This window comes from Micromys minutus (assembly GCF_963924665.1).
Source record: "Micromys minutus genome assembly, chromosome: 21".
NCBI lineage: Eukaryota > Metazoa > Chordata > Mammalia > Rodentia > Muridae > Micromys > Micromys minutus.
In genome coordinates, this window is record NC_137956.1 from 11,702,571 (window position 1) to 11,723,907 (window position 21,337).

General features: G+C 44.7%; 1 protein-coding gene and 2 pseudogenes across 3 annotated transcripts; 1 reads left to right on the forward strand and 2 right to left on the reverse strand.

Annotated features, from left to right (window-relative positions):
- Window positions 1–7,984: 7,984 nt before the first annotated feature.
- LOC308433931 (glutathione S-transferase A2-like) lies at window positions 7,985–18,368 on the reverse strand (the record flags this gene model as incomplete). Its single annotated transcript, XM_080934082.1, has 6 exons — window positions 18,278–18,368; window positions 16,858–16,909; window positions 15,777–15,909; window positions 10,998–11,139; window positions 8,902–9,033; window positions 7,985–8,107 (listed from the first exon to the last, which is right to left on the reverse strand). The coding sequence occupies exons 1-6, from the start codon at window positions 18,362–18,364 to the stop codon at window positions 7,985–7,987; spliced, it is 669 nt and encodes a 222-aa protein (XP_080790208.1). The 5' UTR covers window positions 18,365–18,368.
- LOC308434141 (deleted in azoospermia-like) lies at window positions 14,161–15,150 on the reverse strand (annotated as a pseudogene). The gene is made up of 2 exons: window positions 15,088–15,150; window positions 14,161–15,029 (listed from the first exon to the last, which is right to left on the reverse strand). The product of its transcript is annotated as a deleted in azoospermia-like (transcript).
- A 1,583-nt stretch (window positions 18,369–19,951) lies between the features above and the next one.
- Window positions 19,952–20,443, forward strand: LOC308434184 (proline-rich protein 13-like; annotated as a pseudogene). The gene has a single exon. The product of its transcript is annotated as a proline-rich protein 13-like (transcript).
- The last annotated feature ends 894 nt before the right edge of the window (window positions 20,444–21,337 follow it).

The following is a 21,337-nucleotide window of genomic DNA, read 5'->3' on the forward strand; positions in this document are numbered from 1 at the left end:
AATATTCCCTCAGCCCCCTCCACACTCCATTTCCAGGCCCAACTCAAAATCCAAACAAGTAAACATACCAAACAAAACAACCAAACATGCCTAGGTTTTTCTACCCAGACGATCAGTTCTATTTGGAGGTGGAGGATAATCCCCACAAGTTCCACAAGTGTCTTCATTTAAATTCTTCACCCCAGACTAACCCAGCTTCTAAAAGGCTCAGGCTGAATCTTCACCCACCACTCCTGCCAGAGCCAGCAGTGAGCCCTAAGCTACACAACTCACATGTGGTGTTTTCCTCACAATTACCCTGATGCCAGTGGCTCCTCTCCCCTTTCCCAGCATTCTCCATGACCCTCTGCTCTGATGCAGGCCCAGGTAAGGACCTGGTCTCCCACAGTGGGCAGGAGGGACTGACTCCTCCAGAAAAACAAACAAACCAACAAAACACTCACACATAACCCTAAACTCCACAAGATTCCAAAGGACTATGGGAAGACCTGTTTAACCTCTTCATCTTACCTGATAGAGAGCATTTGTGTTTTAGAAAGGCAACTCTAAAAATCCACAAGAGAGACCAGTAAATCAAACAAGCCAACAGGCTATATTTTCTTCATGTAAGTCAAACACATGGTCCTTTATTCCATCCGAACATTTTATTAAAAAAAATTCTTAAAACCCCGTATTAAAAGCTGGACATTGTAAGAATGAAAACCACAACAGAGTTAAGAACACTGGTAAAAACCCCACCCCTGCCTATCTGTCTTGGCACACAGAGATCCGAAACTTGGCATCCAGGTCAAGCCGGCTTTTCCACAGGCAAGGCTGTCCCTATGTTAAAGTTATGGCAAAGGACATCTGATGGGGTTCCGAACAGCCCTCTTCCTCCTTAAATGTACCTCCTGGACCTCCGGGAACTCCTGGACCTCCGGGAACTCTGGGACAACTGGCACCACCAGAAAGGACTTTGCAGACCTCTGGCCCAGGCTCTGGCTAATGAGAAAATGTCTAGTCAGGTACATGCTTGTAAAGGTGATTTTCTAGGAATTATTCTGGACTTGTGTCCGTTTCAGTGTCTTCTGAAGAGCTTATTAGAACACAGGCTGCTGTGCCTTGCCTCTCTAGCTTTACCTTCTTTGTCAATGCAGAGTGTACCTACATTGGTAAAAACTTTAAATCAGTTCCCTGGGTGACCTTGAGCTTCTGGTCCTCAAGACTCACAGCTGAAATGACCAATCAGGTGAATCTAAGTGATGGGCTGTGACACAGGTTGATAGAATCCATCCCTCTAGAGGGGCTCTAACTAGGGACTCAACGTCACACCTGGAAAGCACTAACTAGACCAGACCTTACTCATCTGAGTCAAACGCACTGTCTCCTGTCCCAGCTGCATCTTGCTAGTCTTCCTGTGAAACCAGAACCCACACCTAGGAGTTGTTAGATTTGGTGGTCGTTATTTCAGGGACCTTAAGCAATGCAACAACTAGGGGAAACAAAGAAGGTTGGAAAAGCAACTTTTTCAGATCATTCCCTCCCCTGCATTCCTCTCCTCTGAAATAAAATACCCTGTCTCATGGTACACAAAGCCGTTTACCTCGATTTCGTTCCTTCCGGAGATTGCAAGCTTGAGACACAATCAGAAACACAGCAATCCTCCTATAACGAGCCGTTCCATGGATTTGCAGGACATAGCCGTGTAGGGTCACTTCAAGGATAATATAAACATTGTAGGTAAAGGCAAAGTCCTTTAATAGATGATGCCTCAAATCTGGGAAGGAAAAGTGTGCTGAGTCAGCAGTATTCCTAAGGAAGGAAGCAAGCAGTTAACACAGGAAAAGCAATCCTAGACCTTGAGAGAAAAGGGGACTTGTGTGGAGTTCACCCAGACAGGGCTGATGTCTTGTCTACCTTCCTAAGAGATGCTGCATTAGGGATGCTCTGGGAGTTTGGGAGAAATTAGACCATGTTTGTCCAGCTTAATCTCAAAGGGCTCAGGCTCCTACCAGTCTCCAGGCCAAACAATGCTTTGAAGACCCAGGACTCCAGGAAAACATTCATAAAAATCACAGGCTCAAAGAAGTCTGGAGAATAATTGAGGGAGGACCCATAATGTGTATAAAAATCAGACATCTTCACCCTTGCCCTGCAAAAGAGCAGAAGATACTGTTCAGATCCACCTTCTTTTAAATGCTGCGTTCTGTCTGTTTTCATGGTCTCTTCACACACACACACACACACACACACACACACACACACACAAACACACACACACAAACACACACACACACACACACACACACTCTCTCTCTCTCTCTCTCTGCCCCCAGCACTCCCCTGAGGCACCCTATGGTTCCAGGATCACTGTCCTATTAGCCAATACTACATTTCTTTCAGTCAATTGTTTCCACTCCTGCCCAGTAAAATCCATACAATTACTAAAATCTCCAAAGCATGGACATTGGCTGGAGCTTCTGCCAACAAACTAGCCATGCAGCACTCTCTCTGACCAAGGGCACCACATGCCAAGGAGAAAGAATCTGGAGTCAGGGGAGGCTGCTGTCAATGAGGCCCACACCTCCTCCGAGGATTCTCTTATCCCCAAAGAATCCATAGCTTGAGAACCATCTCCACCTCCCATATGCCCCGTCTTGAAGCCTCAACACTGCACTTAACCTCCAGGATCTTACAAGGTAGATTCCAGACACAGACCTCAGGCTCACTCCAGACATTTATCTACTTACTGGTTATAATCAAGGCTGCCAAGGAGGAACCTGATGCCCCAAGCCCTGAGGTAAAAGAGCCTGAATTTGGGCCCAAGGTCTGAGTAGAGATGAGAATGCAGGATTCTGTCTACTGGGGAATCTAAATCCCCTAAGACAACAGACACCTACAGGAAGCAGCCTGCTTGCTCACAGGTGGCTCTCCCCCTGGCCTCCCTCTCTTATCCGAGCACAATCAGACATACTTCTTGTTCCTATCTGTGTCTTCCCATCCAGTGCTCCCTAGTCTCTCTTGTGGCACTGACCACACCCTCTTAAGGTTGGCAGTCTTGCAGAGCAGGGTAGGGTCTACAAGGGAAGGGGAGCCAGACCTAAACCTCATGCTTCCAAATCGCCCTACCTTGTAGGCAGTTCCAGGCTTCCCAAACCTCTCTAGCATGCCTCAGGGATTAAATACCTTGGCACACCTGTGACTGTCTGTCTTGCCCTCAAGAGCCTGAGGTACAAACACCAGAAGATATTGCAGCCCCTGACATAGGTCTCTGGGTCCTGACGCCATCCTGAAAAGACTGATATGAGTTCTGACAGAATTCTTCAGAGGTTGAAGCAATCAGGGAGGTGGTACACAGAATCCTATCTTGAGCACAGTCCTGGTTTGACAAATACATATGTGATAATGGGCAATTACTTAATAAACATGGTTTCAGATACATGAAGGGAAAATAAGTATCAGGATGGGAAAGAGACTCTAAGTGTTCCAGTGTCCCTAGGCCTGAGCTACTACTGGGTTCTTTTTCTTGTGGGTGTGTCAGCAGATGAGGCTTCCTCTTTGCCCCAGGCTTACTCTTGCCTGTAAGGAAGGAGACAGGTGGCTACAAAGACTCTCTTGTCTTAAATCTTTGCTTTCATCATAATTGTTAATTCATTAGTATGGGGTGTGAGTGGTGTGTGTGTGTGTGTGTGCTGTCCATGTGCACACATTGAAACCTAGTCAGTAGCATTTCTTCAGGGCCTCTGTTTCAGTTTCTGCCTCAAGATTCCTGCCTTGGCTTCCATTAGATACTGACTGTGCTTGCCATGGTGTTCCCTTGGGGCAATAGAAAACCAGACAAACAGAAGTCTCTGTGGTTCCCACATTTCCCCCTGCATCTTTGAAGAATCTGTAGCAACTGGCCCATCCTTGAGTTGGCAAAAGCAACTCACAAATGTGCAGATGACCCATAAACTGGGGCAGGCTATCTCTAGTGTGGCCTTGACAGCAGGGACTCAAGAGGTTGCTACTCTAACAGGTGCCCTGGTTGGGCACAATAATTAATGCAATCGGGACGGAGAGCGAGTGCCAAAATTTCTGACCATTCAATCAACCTCCATCCAGAACCTGCCTACAAAAGGGCTTGGGCCTCACACATTCATTGCTCTGGTGGCCAGCAGGCCTCAGAGTCTGTGTGGAAAGATCAGTGCAGAGGGCAGAAAGCCCCAGGGAGGCCTTGGTGTGGAGAGCTGCAGCCACAAGGCCAGGGCCCAGGTTCAGTTACTGTCCGACCCAGGATTATTCCAGAGTCCCTAGAGCAGCTCGTGGGCCTGGATAAATGTAAACCACAACCACGGTACCTTGAGGTTGCATAGCAGAACCAATTGAGGGAGCAACAGTGATCATTCCACGTTGTCAAGAGTTTCCTACAGGTAGAAAAGTTTTACTGTTGGCCTACCCAGCCTCAGCAAAGGCAAAGGCTGGGACTGGAACCTGGGTATGACGATATCTAGTGGCTTGTAAGAATTGACAACCTATAGGTCAACCACTCTTCCATTCCTTTTTCATGCCTGGTAGGTCACATGACCAGCCTCCCAGGAGGAATGATAAGACTGTCACCAGAGGTGAAGGCCAGTGTCCCAGGCTTGTAGGTTAGAGGACAGAGCTGGTGGTCAGGACTCAGGAAGATATCTGAGATGCACCATCTTCAGCCTGATAGTAGGCCAGACCCTACTTTTCACTTGCTGGAAGGGAACTTGGAAGTCACATTGCTTGGTGCCAGGTGGCCATACTTTGTCCTCACTTGTTGTAGAGGTTCAGCGGTGATACAGTTGGTTCCAGAATTGGGCTGTAAACCCTCATTAGCTCAGAGGGACCCTTGTGGAACATTCTCTTACTCTTTGGGATTTTAAACATGTGTCTAGCAAACAGTTCCCTACCAGGAAGAAGTAAAGATACTCTTCTTGTGTTCCAAACTAAGTACTTTGTAGCTTGACCCTGGGCCTCATGTTGCCCCTGATTCAAATCCCTTGGGGGGTTCAACAACCCAGAGCAAGCAAGGATGAGGTTTTATAGTAAGCTCATGAAGCTTCCTACAAGGCTCTCCACTGCCTGGATACCAAGACCTTAAACATTGCATGACACCCTGAATAAAAATTCATGCCACTGAGCTATGTCCCTGGTCCTACACTGTATTTTAAAAGACTCACTGTTTTATAACAATGTGGTGGTTTGAATATGCTTGTCCATAGGAGTGGCATTATTTATTGGGAGGTGTGGCCATTTTGGAGGAAGTGTGTTACTGTGGGGGTGGGTTTTGAGGTCCAATGTCTCAGCTCCACCCAGTCCTCTCCAGGCTGTCTTTGGATCAAGATCCTGAATTATTCCAAAGTCATATCTGCCTGGACACTACCATGCTTCTTACTATGATGATAATGGACTGAACCTTTGAACCTGCAAGACAACCCCAATGAAATGTCCTTTGTAAAGGTTGTCTTGGTCATGGTGTCTCTTCACAGTGATGGAAGCCCTAAGACAATCTCCACAGTATTGAAACATCTCTTCTATATTAGTCAAGATGTTCTGAAGTGATTGATTTTGTGTGTGTGTATGTGTGTGTGTGTGTGTGTGTGTGTGTTTATTCAAAGGAGATTTAATAGACTGGCTCACTGGATGTGGTCTGGGTATTCCAACAATGATTGTCTCATACTCAGAGACCAAGAATAAAGCAGAAGTTCAGTTCACAAATCTGGATATATTAACAATCTAGTCTGGAACTGGAAGGGGGAAATTCCTAGAAAGCTACTTGTCTTCAGTTTGTGTTGGACTCCCAATATAGTTAGTCTTTTTTTAAAAATTGTTTTATTAGCTATTCTCTGTATTTACATTTCTAATGTTGTCCCCTAACCCCCACCCCACTCCCATTCCCTCTATCTGGTTCCTGCCAGTAAGCACTTTTTGGCATCAGCAATAGTGCTTGGGTTTAGTGGCTGCATATAGGGTGGTTCCCCATGTGAAGCAGTCTCTGTTCTTTTTTCCAATCCCTGCTTTTCTATTTGACACTGTACCTCCTCCCATGAGTGTTTTGTTCTCCCTTCTAAGAAGGACTGAGGCATCCCCATTCTGGCCTTTCTTCTTTTTGGGCTTTAGAAAGTCTATGAGATATTTCTCAGGTATTCAGAGCTTTCTGGGGCTGGTATCTGCTTATCAGTGAGTGCATACCATGTGTGTTCTTTTGTGACTGAGTTACCTCACTCAGGATGATAGTTTCTAGTTCCATCCATTTGCCTAAAAATTTTATAAAGTCATTGTTTTTAATAGGTGATTAGTACCCCATTGTGTAAATGTACCACAATACAGTTGGTCTTAATAGCAGTGAAGGAATACCACAGCCACAGGGCACATGACTTGTCAGCAAGAGTGGGACAAAGCAGGAAAAAAAGCCAAGATTCCTTCTTCAGTGTTCTTCTGTCTGGGCTGTTACCAACAGGTGTTACCTACATTTATGGTGACTCTTCCCACAAACAATCTTATCGAGAAAGGGGCTGGAGACATGGCATTTCTGCTAAGATAAATGGATACTTTCTCAAAGGATGCAGCTTTGATTTCTAGCACCCATGATGGATCAAAATCTGTGACTCTAGTTCCAGGGGATCTGACACCCTATTCTGGTGACCATAGGCACCAGACACACACGAGAAAGACATATATGTGCATGCAAAACACTCATACATATGCAAATCAATAAATCTTAAGAAGAAAAGAAAAAAATCTCTCCCTGCTCTGGAGATGGGACATTCACCTGCAGGCTGGTGTGGCTGAGACCCACTTAGGCGTTGCAGAGTCACCTTCCTATAGAAACTCCCAAGAACACAAGCAGCAGTTCACCAACGTGTTGTAAGGAAGTTTAGTAGTTTGTGTTGTTTTGTCATCAGTGCCCAAGCTGGGGTGAGAGTCAAGTGTCATGCACACTACACAAAAATCAGAATAATAATTACCAGCTATGTATCAACTGTTCTCCCTCCAATCCCGTGCTGATTTTCAGAGAAAGACCTTGACTCTTTCATGAGTGAAAGTACATGTTGTTTCCTTTTTTAACCTTTGCATGTATTATTTTACATTTCTAATTAGTACCGAATATGACATTGTAATATTTTTATAGCTCTATATCCTGGACAGGGATAGATCTTGCATCGGAGCATGATAAAGATAAATGAACAGGTGGCACAGGGTCCTTCACACTGATCAAGATAGCAGGATGCTGATGCTCAGGCCTGAACCTGAAGGAGCAGAGTTAGGTGAGGGTCCCAGGTCAGACCCATCAGAAGAGTGAGCTGATGTTGCTTATGCCTGGGCCTGGGCCTTAGGAGCATTGGGTAATGAAGGAACTGAAACAGACACACCAAGAGAGTTCATGAATCTGGCTTTAGCCTGCACTGGAGGGGCAGCATGTGGAGGCAACTCGGGTAAGGGTCTTGGCTCAGACTAGGCAAGACATGTCAAGTATGTGGCTCCCAACTGGGGCTGAGCATGGGGCAGGAGGACTAGCTTAGCTGGGTATTAATGGGTTCTGGGTCAGATTCAGGAAAATAGTGTGAAGAATGAATTCTTGCTTGAGCCTGATCAAACTGGAAAAACACTGGGGGGGAGGGGGGGGGATTCAGTGTGAGTCACCAAGAGAGCTCTGACATACAGGACGTTCAAGGATGAACAGGCAATACTGCTGAGAAGTTGGATTGTAGGTTAATGCAGGATTGATGACAACTCCTGGGCCTGAGCCTGCAGGAGGAGCCTGGCTGGATGGCTTGGGATGGGTTACCATTCAGACTAGCTTGTCCTGGAAGGGAGTTTAGTTTGCCCTCCTCTTTAGATGCAAAACCAGGAATCCCAGATCACACTTCAAACACTACTTCCATATGGTATTTCATCATGTTCATTATTCCAAAATGCCCAGGATCAACAATGGCTTCTCACTTTTGCGAAACATCACAGACCGGAATACAAAGAACTGGTCAATGCAACTTCACTAAAACTTGAAAATCTTCCTTGCTTCCTCAATTTTCTTTGCATCTGCAGGAAGCTTTCTCTGGCTGCCAGGCTGTAGGAACTTCTTCACATTGGGGAGGCTGCTGATTCTGCTCTTGAAAGCCTGCAAACCAAAAACCACAGCTTGAGAGTTGGTAGTCCTCATGTGCACAACCCAGGAATTTCAGCACCTTCCACAACACCATCAACCTCATCCTTGCAACAGCCCCAGTGTAGTCATGAAAAGCATGAAAAACCATGAGCCAGAAACCACAGCTCAGCTTAAGTTTGTCTTAAGAGCTCCTTTGACATCTAATGACCATCTCCTCTAGACATGTCCTGTAGGTCTGTCTCTGTGGCACTGACTTTCAGGTATGAGAGGAGAGAGAAGAAAAGAAAAAGGAAGACATGAAAAACTGAATGGAGCAAATGGAGACAGGAAATGTCCAATCTAAGGAGAAGTAACTTGGCCAGTTTTCACACTGGGAGACTAAGTTGGGGTCACTGGCGTGGGGGTAGGGAGAACATGAGGGGGACTGTGTAGAAGCAAGAATAGAGGCCAGGAAACAGAGCTGAGGTAAGGGATTTACATGACAAAGCCCTGCTCAGACACTGAGTGAGCCAAGATGAGACAAAACCACACCAGACTGAAGATGAAAAAGAGGCCAGAGGCATCCTGCCAGGCACAGGGTCAAGGAGAGAGCCTCAGGGTCCTGCATCTTTCTCATTGCAAAAGACAAAATACTTTTCCAGTGATACCATCCTCAAATCTCCACACATAACAAGATTATTTTCAAGCTTCAACCTGAGGGTCTAGTAGCTCAGTTTCCAGGCCAGAGGGTGGACCTCAGCCCCCAGGCCAACCATTTTATTATTGTCAGAGGCTTGTGTGTGGCTGCTGCTCTGAGGTGGTCTCACCTTGAGCAGAGGGAAAGGAGTCAGAAGGCTGGCGTCAAGCTCTTCAACATAGAGGAGAAGTTCCAGCAGGTGGATGTCCACCCTGGTCAGCCTGTTGCCTACAAGGTAGTCTTGTCCGTGGCTCTTCAACACCTGCAAAATTAGAAGAGCCTGATTATGAACAGAAACACGTGGGCTGAGGCGCTCGCTCTCCCCAAGTCTCTCAAGGGGACAGGGCCTCTACTCAGCTTCCAGTAAAGATCCACTGAACTGCTTTTACATTGTCCACATATAGATAAAATAATTATAATTACCACATTCAAATCAAAAGCAAGCAAGTGTTCTTAGTACACAGCTCACTGTGTACATGGAGTGCATGAATCTCATATCAGAGACAATTTCAGCTATGATGGCTGGAAAGTCTGTCCTATGACACAGGCCCTTGAATGTCATAACCACAGGCTTCAGGAACCAGGTGTGTTAGGACCAGGCGGTTCCTAAACCCTCCCTGATTCCACAGAACAGAAGCAGCACTGACAACATTCAGCAAATGAATGAAAAAAATGTAATAATTCATGAAATGTGTGGGGAGCTTCAAGAATGTTGACAAGAATACTTAAATTGGGTTTCGAGGACAGGGAGTAAACTCAGATATGATGTTTAACATTGGCTAATACAGCCAATGAATATTTTGTATTTCTTTTATGTTGGTCACCCTGATAAACCCCTAGACACAGTGACAATGGGACTTTATTGCCTTGTTTGATTACTTTGTCTTTGCTTTGTTTGTTTTTCCAACTGCTTTTTCTTTGATCTAAGAAGACACCCTATTCTTTGAAAGTACCTACAATGGTATAAAAGCAGACTGGAAAAAATAACCCTAATTCAGCCTCAACACTGGCTGGGGTCATTTTAAAATGTTGTTTAATTGTCTTTTCTTTTCAATCCTCAGTCCATTCCTGGAGGCCCTGATGAATGACTGTGCTGCCTTGGTCAGGAATGGGTTGTCAAGTCAGGTCTCCTTAGACACTATCCAAGGATGGAGTCAAGGGAGGAGACTTCTGAGCACTTGGAAGAAAAGGCAAGAAACCAAGACAGGAGTACTGTGACCTCAGGTTCTTCAAAACCATGAAATTATTCTTGGATTACGCTTCTGTGTCCCTCCCAGATTTAGTGGACAGTAGTGAGTTTAACTCAGATCATTCATTGCATTTGCCTATTGTGTTTTATATATGCTCCTATGGAAAAACATGTTTTTGTCACTTTCAAATTGGCCACACATGTGGTTACTCTCAGGACTGTATACATTGCTCATATGGCTCACTGTAAACCTCAGAGTAAAAATTGTCTGATAAGGTTGTCTATTCCATGAGACTTTAGTTCTCGCCATTCATGGACTCCATTCTCCCAAGTCCCACCTTCTCTAGAGCAGAAAAGGAGGTCTCTCAGGAATGTGTAAAACGCCCTTTTCCTCAAGGACCATAGTCTTGTCTCTCACTATTTACTTGGCAGAATTTTACGTTCTTCTGATATGTTCTCAGTTTACCTCCAAACAGAAGCCTATTAGAGACATTCCATGTGCATTGCTTCATTTGCTGAGTGGGTGTGACTTTTCTCCTAAGATGAGACCCCAAGTCCTGCAGGTGAGTTTCCTCAACATCTCTTCATCACCTCCTCCTCTCCGCCCTCCATCACTGTCCTTGTTCAGATATTTGTCCTCTGTCTCTGAAGCTCTATCATGTCCTCCTGACAGGCAGCTGCTCTCAGGCCTCCCTCTGTAACCTGACAGAATGTTTCCCCATTGGCTGTTTTCTGCAGATTTCTCTGGAAGCTAAGTTCATTTTCTTCTGTAGAAACTATGTTCTTCTCTGGGTGGCTCAGCCTTTCACAGGCCCAGTTCTGGTTGTGGTCATGAAGCCTGTTGCATGCTAGATGCTAGATGGAATGAGCCTGCAGTGTCTTTTCCAGGCCCTTTTTACATTTTCCTGCAGGACCAGGAACTGCACAGCATGGTCATTGAAGTGAAGGCCAGTGTGGCAGCAGTCTTGGTCTCCCAGCCTCTGCCTTTCTCTTGTCCTTGAAACTCAATGTCCCCAGACTTCAAAGAGTTTACTTACCTTTTCAAAGGCAGGTAAGTAGCGGTTTTTGGTCCTGTCTTTTGCCAAGGAAATCTTGGCTTCTCTTTGGTCAGGGGGAGATTTTTTTGTTTGATTGAATATTTCTGTCAGATCAGAAATACCCTCTGAATACATGTCAATCCTGAAAGATAAAAAAGTTGCCAAGGCTTTTCAAAGGTTCCCTGTTTTCCATGTTAATCTGAAAACCAGAGAAATTTACACTGAACAGTGGCTACAAAGTTATTTGCCTCTTGTAGGTCATTATCTTTTATATTTAACAAGTATATGAACTTTCCCCTTGAACATCCTATTGGTCCTGATCAACTTTAAGAATTTTTTCCATTTGTCTTCTCTCATACATTACATCTAGACCACTGCTTCTCCTCCTCCCTCCACTCTTCCCAGTTAAAAGAAATTGTTACACACACATGGACCAACCCAAGGACAAATTATCACTGACTTCCTTACCCTGATATGCATTCCTGAGACACTTGGTAGCATCTAAGAAGAAAAACAGCAACTCTCAGATGGCCAACTTTTCTCTCTTTCTGTGTGTGTCTGTCTCTGTGTGTGTGTGTGTGTCTCTCTCTCTCTCTCTGACATGGGTTATTCTCAGAGATGACAAGCTCCAGCCCCTGTTCCCTCAAACACAGCTCCTGACTGAGCAGCCAGAGCATCTCTGCTCATGTCTCACTGTGCTGCACAGAGTCACTCTTGCTCAGTGTGAGAACTTCTCCACCTCTTTCTCAGGAAGCACATCTGCAGGACTTCCACATGCTGATGCCAGATTCTGAGCTTATTATCATTGTCAAGACTTGTCATTTTAAGGCAGGGTTTTACTATGTATGTATCCATGGCTGTCCCTGGAGATCAGGATGGCCTTGAACTCATAAAGTCTGCCTGCCTCCTCCTCCTGAGTGCTTGGCATGGATTAAAGGTAATCATCACACTGCCAATTGGCAATTTGCCTATTGCTTTATTCTGTTAATCCACAGCACATCAGTGGACTTATGTTTTCCCCGGTTCTAAACTGTATTTTATAATTGGGGGTGGGATAGTCATTGTCACGTTTTCACACCATAGCGTTTTTGGTTCCTTGAAAGATAATATTCTGGGTTCCAGTACATTTGTAGCAATTGTACAATATTAGCATACTGCAGTGCTAGAAGAGTTATATCCCCATCCCTTCCACTTCCTTGTCTGTGCTAAGGACAGGAACATTTCCCATGGACCATGTGACCTGTGTCTGCTTCCTTTACTTAATACAATGCTGACTCTTTCTTTGTTCTGCTTCCCTCAGAACACCATCTATTTGCCTGGCTACTTTGTAACCTCTGCCCCCCCCCCCTTTTTTTTTTTTTTTTGCTTTTGGAAAAAAAGGTTTTATTCATATATGCAAAGACAATAGGTAATAGGAATACACTTTTAAGTTTAAAATTAATCTTCCATTTTGAAAGGTTCAGTACTTTTCTTTCTCCCTTCTCTTAATTACTTGACTCCAACAAAACAGCAGACAAAAGTTTATTCCCTTACTTTTCCTTAAAGTCATATAGCAACAATTACATTTGTGCCTCAGAATTTAGGGTATCATTCATAGTGAGTTGGAGATTTAATCACAGAGTGGTACGTGTAAGGACAGACACTACAAATACACTGAAATAATGGGACAAACTGTAAAGAAAACAAATTTCATGAGACTTCTTAGTTTCCTGGTTTACTGACTTGGTGACATAAAAGAATTTTGACTTCAAATGTAGAATATAAAGTTAAGAGTTAAAGATCATTTGGGACAGTTGTGTTATCAACCATTGGGTTCCATTGAGTAAATAAATCTCCATGTTTGAGGGAAAAGGCTAAAACAAGATAGACCAACAAGGCATTTTAAAACGCATGTCCCTGGCAGGTCAGATGATGTTTAGCCAATTGTTTTGGTTAGAAAGGTAGTATTCCAGTGCTATATTCCTAAGGCTTAGCCCCTGAACTGCTCGTAACTGTCTCTTCTCTACTTTATACCAAGGAGCAAGTCTGACAGAATGGGAGTAAGATTGCAAAAGACTGTGGGTACAAAGGTTCTCTGCTGTCACAATGCATAATGTCCATCTAATCTAAAAACAGATTCACTTTAGCACATTCTTGGGGATACACTTATGAAACAAATTTTGTGGTTTAGAAATGTCAAAATTGCCTACTTGACTGTTTTGGACATATTTTACTTTACAAAGAGACAATAGACTAACAAAACTAAAAATGTATTTACTCTGTAACAACTAATATTTTGAATGTTTTTATAAAAACAATTTCTTTCAGATACTCTGATTAACTTTTAAGTGCATAAAAATTTTTCAGCACTCTTTAATACAAGTATTTTGCACAATTTTAAGACAGCCATTGAGTTTAGCATTTTAAGAAAAAAAAGAATATTAACTCACTAAGAATGGCTTATACACCTAGTCAAGTTTAGTTTGTCTTGGATTCTTTAAACAAAATTATACCCAGAATTTTAGATATCCTAATTACCATCCCAACCAAATCAATAGGATATATGCCTATGTGTGGGTTCTAGATAAAGGGTAAAATATTTTGTATAAATGTTAAGACCCACTGATTAGACTGTTAAGAATCTGTTTTCCTGGGTTTAGATAATGAAGACTCCAATAATGCTAACTATATATTGAGTTCCACTGATTAAAAATGTAGTTCTAAAAATTCTGCGTTGGTGGCGAAAAAAGTGTAGACAAATATAAATATAAAGTACAATACTGTAAATACTGTACTGCCCAGGTACCTGTTGAGAAGTGAAATGCTTGTAGTCACAGTGTCAAAATTCTGGCCTTTCAAAATAGGCTTATAAAATCCTTTTCTTGTTTTTGAACTCTTAAAATGCCAATTTCAATTAAAAGTCCTTAAGGTAAATCTTAAAAGTTATTCCTTTCAACTACTTTCAATTATTTTTTTATCTTTTTTTCCCTTGCAATTCTTTTTTCTTTTAACTATATGAACACAGCACTAGTTTCTATCTTAACATCTAATGAACAGATTTAACATAAAACTAGGCAATCTAACTTTTATAGAAAGTCTGAGTGATTTGCCAAATTTTCTATAATAGTGAAACTTTTCGGTTGCTTTTAATATTCAAAACCAGCAACCTCCTGAGATGAGAAAGTTAGCAGAGATGATCAGATTTAAGCACTGCCCGACTTCTTCTAAAGTGATGTACTCTTTTATCCTTGAAGTAGTCATCTTGAGTAACAAGAGAGTTTCTCAGTCTGTTCTCAGGGTTAAAAAGACAAGAGACCACTGTCTGTCTGCTCCGGTCCACAGATTTCTTTTCTGGTCCATTTCCAGAGGCTGGAGCAGATCATGAACTGAGCATTCATTGGGCAACATGTCAGCACCTGGATCAACTTCACTGCAGTGGTAGTTAACAGTTGTATAAGCCTGATAATTATAAACAGGCAGCTGGTATCCAGTGATGACCTGAACTGGTGAACTTGGATAAGGAGGAAATGCCTGAACTTACTGAGTGATAGGATTCATCATGGTTGGTGGCTGTATGCATGTCTCAGCATCTGGACTACTCCAAACACTCTGAAATTGTGGTGCAGGAGGAGGATTAAAAATCAAAGGACGTGGCTGCACATAAGTACATAAATTCTGTTTCCTGATTGCAGGGCCCAGTTTCAGCATTTTACCATGGAAATTTATCTGTGATTCTACTATCTTCTGCACATCAACGTCATTATAAAATGAGACAAAACCATAGCCCTTTGACACACCAGTTCAATCAATGATTATCTTCACTTCTTTTACTGAGCCATATCTGGCAAAGAAACTCCTGATTTCAGTTTCATCCATCCAAACATCAATTCCACCAACAAACACGGTGTTTGGAATGATTTTGCCTTCTGGCAAAACATATCCTTGACTGGTGGTTGCTGATGAAGACTGAGTACTGGTCTCCCTGGAGACAGCTGAATTTGGAGCCTCAAAGTGTGGCAGATATGACGGTGGCCGGAGGTCCAGTGGAAAAAACTCGAAGGTGGAGCAGACACCACGCGGCTAGCAGCGGAGTGGCTGCCTGGCCTCCAACCTGCAAAAAGCTAGGCGGCAGCATTGGAAAAAGAGCCAAGGACCACAGAGACAGCGGAGCCATGAAGCAACCTTAGTGAGGGTCACCCCTCTCTCATCTATGAATGAAGGTCCTGACTAATTCTGCCATTAGAATATTATAAATAATGCTGCTAGGAATATTTCTATCCCAGCACAATTAAAGCCAAGTCTCTGTTTGCCCTGCACATCTCTCCCCCATTAGTGTTGCTGGCTCCCACCACACTTAGCTCTTGAAGCACCTGTGATACTCCCAAACAGGGTTCATGAATGAAGGATTCTGCTGCAGCAGAGTGGGTCCCAGTGTGGGTGCTACCATCAGCCTGGCTGCTTTAGACCTGAATAAGAAGCTTCAGGTGGCCCAGGTCCAGTCACTGAAGTTGATCCCTGAGGTCATGATACCACTGTGCTCAGAAACCATGGCCCACGTGTTTGCAGCTGGGTCCCTGTGCTGTGCTGGGGACACCATCCTCTGCTGTAGTCACAGTCACCTGACCCCATGCCATCTGCTCCTCCCTTCCCTCCACACACTCTGCCACACTTGGCCAAAGTGTTGGTACCCCGCACCAGCCTGGTCCTAGACACAAACACTGCCGCTCTCTTCCTCACTGAAAGAGGGACCCAGATCCTTCCCTTGTGCCCCCTGGGGTAGTAACAGGAAATATACTGTACAGGGCTCTCTCCTTCACGTCCTTCCCATACAGGTCATATTTGGTGGCGATGTAGTTGAGAATGGCTCTGGTCTGTACCAGCTTCATGCCGTCAATCTCCACCATGGGCACTTGGTCAAACATCAAATCCCCCCCTGTGAAGGATAAAGAGGAAGGTCTGACAGTGTCACTTCCCGAGAGCAGAAAAGCATGGAATGTCTGGACCAGCAGAGGAAAGAAGAGCGGCTGTTTGTCTTTCAAGGGGAATCTGCTCTATCTCAGCCTCAGTTTCCTCTCTGCCTCACCCTCCTCATCCTCTTTGGAGCATGTCTCATTCATCCTCATTTCCTATGCACACACATGTTGTGTCTCATGTATGTTTTTATGTTCACATTTCTGGGTACATTCAGGAGGTGAGTAGGGACAGCCGAGGGCCACCATGTAGCAGAGATAAGTAGAGTGTTTGGAATCTGATTATGTTCATGGTGTCAGGATGTTGTAAAACATTTTCCTATGTAGTGAACCACCTCGAGGTACCCAGTCTGCATATGTAACTTGTCATTAGCTATGATAAAAATGCTAAAGAAAACCATCCCAGCTGGTTCTCCATCCAGGATTAATTCCTGGTTTAATCCACATTTGTGTGGTTGCTGGGCAGTGTGGGTTAAACACACAGGGAGTGAGTGTGTCTAAGTGATCGTCTCACTAGGATGCAGAAATAATGCAGACATTCACAAGGAACCAGACAAATCTTTGGAGACATCTGACCTCACCACTGTCCCCACTGTTCCCATGTCAGGCCACTCAGGGAGCTCCACAGTCTACATCATCCCACTCTGTCCTCCTGAGTGTTCTCACCACCACCACCCTCCACCCACCACCACCCTCCACCCACCACCACCCTCCACCCACCACCACCCTCCACCCACCACCACCCTCCACCCACCACCACCCTCCACCCACCACCTCCCTCCACCCACCACCACCCTCCACCCACCACCATCCTCCACCCACCACCTCCCTCCACCCACCACCTCCCTCCACCCACCACCACCTTCAGACAAGCCTTCCCCCAGGGACCTGGTACAGACACACAGCGTTACCTTTTCTCAGCTTCTCCAGATCTTCTGGACTCTGTATGAACTTCTCCTCAAACTGGAAGCAGAACAATAACAGCTCATTAGCTCATCCTGTTACTGTGGACACTGAACCTCAGTGATCCCTGCTGGGAACTTCATCTGCAGAATGAAAACCTCCAGTAGGTACACAGGAGTCTGATCAGGGATCCTTGGAAATTTATATTAGATCCATCAACAGAAGGGGCTGAGAGCAACCAGGCTGCTCATTATAACAGATATTTGTTTATTTTGTGTGTGTGAGTACACTGTAGTAATCTTCAGACACTCCAGACCAGGTCATTGGATCCCATCACAGATGGTTGTGAGCCACCATGTGGTTGCTGGGAATTGAACTCCGGATCCTCAAAGAGCAGTCAGTGCTCTTAACTGCTGCACCATTTGTTCAGCCCTATCATCTAAATTTCTTGAATTTGAGATTTATTTTGTTGTATTTATAATATTTTAGTAGTAAAAAAGAGTTTCAGATAATCAGAGCTACAAAGAAAAACCCTGTTAAAAACAAAATCTATAAAGTATATAATTTCCCCTGCCCAAAGAAGGGTAGAGAACTGTTTTAGTACTTCTCAGCTGTAAACAAGACCTAACACATCATGGAAACCTCAGGAATTGTAGTAGATTCATCCATACAATGTGCTTTATATACGTGATGAGTATTATCCTACCAAAGTTTATCCTTACAAAGAGCCAGGTTACAGTCAAGGAATGGTAGTGCATGTCTTTAATCCCAGCACTCAGGATCTCTGTAAGTTCAAGCCCATCCTGGTCTGCAAAATAAGGTCTAGAATAGCCAGGGCTATATAGAGAGACCTCATCTGCAGGGAGAAAAGAACAATTTATGTCCTTGTCTGTGCCTCTGTCTTGGGTTTCTCTTTAAGTGCTTCTGCCTGGATGGCATTGTTGGCCAACGCTCAGTCATACTCCGTTCACCTCTGCCATCCTTGAGTGTTGCAGGCTGTGCTTTTTTGAACTTACTACATCTATTTCAAGATCCTCCACACAACTGTTGATTGTTCTCTTACAAGTTGATGTCTTCAGTTTATAAGCGCCAACACTGAGTACACCCTAAGGTTACAGGCTGTCTTTCAACATATCTCCTTGCTCAGGAACTGCCTTTGTCATGTCTACATATCTTAAAAATCGTTGCATAAGTTAATAGCTTTCACTGTTTGCTAAGCCTTCAAAAATATATTTCCAATATGTTTGAACTCTCCAGTTATTAGTAAAAATGTATCTATATCTTTTAAAAATTATCACTTATTTTAGTACCAGACAGTTGCCGTTTATGTCACACTTCCCAGGCTTCTCCTGGTGAGTGTGTCTCACTTAGAGAAGGATTTTAAACTGGATCTGAGGTCCCGCTGCAGAAGATCACTGCACAACCTACCTCCACGCCTGCTGCAGCCAGGAGCCACCTGATGCACTCCATTCTGCCCCGGGCATTGAAGTGGTGAAGCACTGGCTTCCCCGCCATGGCAGCAATGAGGCTCAGTGTCTAGGGGTGAAAAAGAGGGGTCAGGGTGAACTGTGCTGTGGGCACTGTTTAGTGATGCACACTAGAGAAGGGCAGTCTGCCTCCCCCATGGTTGCCCTGCAGAGAGCCTAGAGAGAGCTTTGTACCTTAATGTCTCCCCACTGGTGACAACCAACCTGCAGTTACACCAAACCTGTCTCAGCCGGCCACAGGCTTCACCTTGAGGACATAAAGAGTACCTGGTTCCTACACTGATTTTCTGTTGAGCCATGGAAAGCAGAGCCACCCCAGAAGGGATGAGGTACAGTCCCTCCCCAGTTCTATGCTCCCAGGAGTCCACATTCAGAAGCTTCCATTGGCTCTGTGTCACCCTGGCTGTGACAATGCCCAGTTCTCAGGAAAAGCACCATCTCTTACTGCTGTTCTGTTTCCTGCTGTGAGACTGAACAGTGTTGCCTGCTGCAGAAAGAGAGCAACTGATGTATCAACTTCACATCATAGAGGAAGTAACTTCCTACCGTGGGCACCACATCTTGGGCAGGTGCTCATTGAATGTGTTTAATCAGAAAGTTCCTCAGTGTGGAGCTGTTGCTCTTGCAAGTTTACAGGAGAATAGACTGATGTCTAGTCCCATGAGGAGGAAGCCCTGGTGAGCACAGCTGAACTCCTGCACAGTGGGCAGACAGTCTGGGTCCCTGCTGGGAAGTGTATGTAACTCAACAGAATGAGCCACAGGTAGAGTCTTTAATTGTGATGGGGTAGGAAGTTTCTGAGTCTGTCTTTTTTTTTTTTTTTTTTTAAGAATTCGATTTTTATTTGTGTGTGTATGTGGGGGGGGGGGTGTGCCTGTAGAAAGGTGGCCTCTGCCTGCTGGGTCACATCACCAGATTCAGCAGCATGCACACCATCAGATGCTGGCCTCCCTGACATCACATTACAGCTGTTCCTCATGGACATTTAACAGCTGCCTGCTGCTCATTTTCTGTTCTTTTCTGCCTGTTTGCTGTTCTTTATCTTTCCCCATGAGCAATAGTTTATCCTGGACACTTCCATCAGGGGGATGTCCACTGTGACTCTGAGATGCTGAGACTCTCAGGGAAGTCCTTCACTCTATCCTCCCACACTGAAGACAGCACACAACCTGGATCAGGTGCCTTTGCAGCCTTCTTGGTGACATGTGCCTTGTGTCCGACATCCATGCTGGGCTGTGTGGCTCTCTTTAACCTCCCAGATGTGGATCTGCAGGCTACCTAAGAGTCTCCTAGCCTTCTCCATATTGTGGATGCCTTGAGCCTCAGTCCCAGACTGGCCACATAGCTTCTGCCTGTGGGAACTTGTAATCAGCCTTGTTCCTCCACAGATTGATTTCTTGCAGTCGTATCATTTATAGAACATTTACAGTTTCCAAAGATTGCCATTTTCTTGTCTCCCATTCATTCCCTTATACACACCTCTCTATTCGTCTAAAAAACATGGTGTCATGTTCAGACCCCAGTCCTTGGTTATCCCAAGGCTCAGTAGTTCAAGATTCTCAGATGGGAAGGGGGACAGGAGCAGAACCAGCAATCTGGTGAAGGCTTGAAATAACTTCTGGATTTATGGAATCCAATTGCACCAAATCCATATCCATCCCATGTTGTGTGCCTGGGAGGTTCTGATCCTGCCTGTCCACCACCTATCAATCCTGCCTTTCCTCCTGGGACCTGCCCTTCCAGAGTTCCCCAGGGCAACCCAGCTTTCCCTTCCTGTTTTCCCCCTTATCCTGTACCAAAATCAGTGTTTAGGACACCAAACCCTCAAGTACTTCCCCTCCCCAATACCCACCACCTGCTCCTTGCAAGTGCCCAGGGAGTCCTCAGGCTCCTGATGGGCCCAGAAATAGTGATGAACAAGAAAACTTGGAAGAAAATGAAGAAAGCTCATAAGAGGTCATACAAACATTACAAGCCTGGGAATCACTCTTCCTCCTCTTCCTCTTCCAGCAGTGAGTCTCTGACTGAGGGCAGGGCCTGGAGCTCTTCCCCTCAGCCTTCACCAGCCCCACTCTCCCATCAAGCTCTTGCTGTCATCTTGTGCTGAGGGAAATGAGCCCATTGCTCCCTGCCCCATTTCTACCTGTGCCTACCCCCACCCCCACTGCTCAGACCTGGCTGTCTAGGAAGAATGGGAAGACTTTGCCACAGGCTAGCACAGCTTCCTTCTCCCTCCTTAATATTACCATAGCTGATGAACCAGTGGGGAACTGTCTTTGAAGATGGTGAGACCTCTGTGGTAAGTGTGCAGTACCATTTTAAGATCTGCACCATGTGATCTTTCCCCACTTTCTTTTGTAATACCTGTGACTTGGGTTTATGACAGTTTGTAGTGAAAGACCTGCACTTGTGTAATGGTGGCACACAAGAGTGATTTAGTGCCAACTCTATTCCCACAGGCCTTATTGATCACAGTAACTGTGGAGCTGCTGGGAAGTACAGTTCTTCACCTGATGAGCTCTTCAGGATCCCAACCTATTCCTTAGTTCAGTGTGTTGTCTCAGATGGCTCTAAGTCACATAAAAGCTGTCCATCCTCCAAAATAGATCAAGAGTCCCACTTTTTCCCCACTTGCTTTCTTAGACTCACAATTAAACACACAGGTTGTGCTGAATATTTAAATAAAAAAACAGTTATAAAGTAAGAAATCCTAAGTATGAAACCTGCTGGTCTTTCAAAAAGATTTATCAAAGCAGTGGGAATAAAGAATCTAGAAAACCAAGCTAGGAATATGACCCGGGGAGAGAGTCTCAATTTAAGTTTGTGGATGAAAGGAATCTGCAAGTTCTCTGTGGGACTGTCAAGTGCAATTCAAGAAAAGAACATTATTGTTCTACATTCTGGCTGAGAGGACAAACCAGGCCACTGCTTAAGGTCCTAAGTTCCATGAACTTAGATTCCCTTGCAAATGCCTTAACCACACCATTTGGCCCAGTAACAC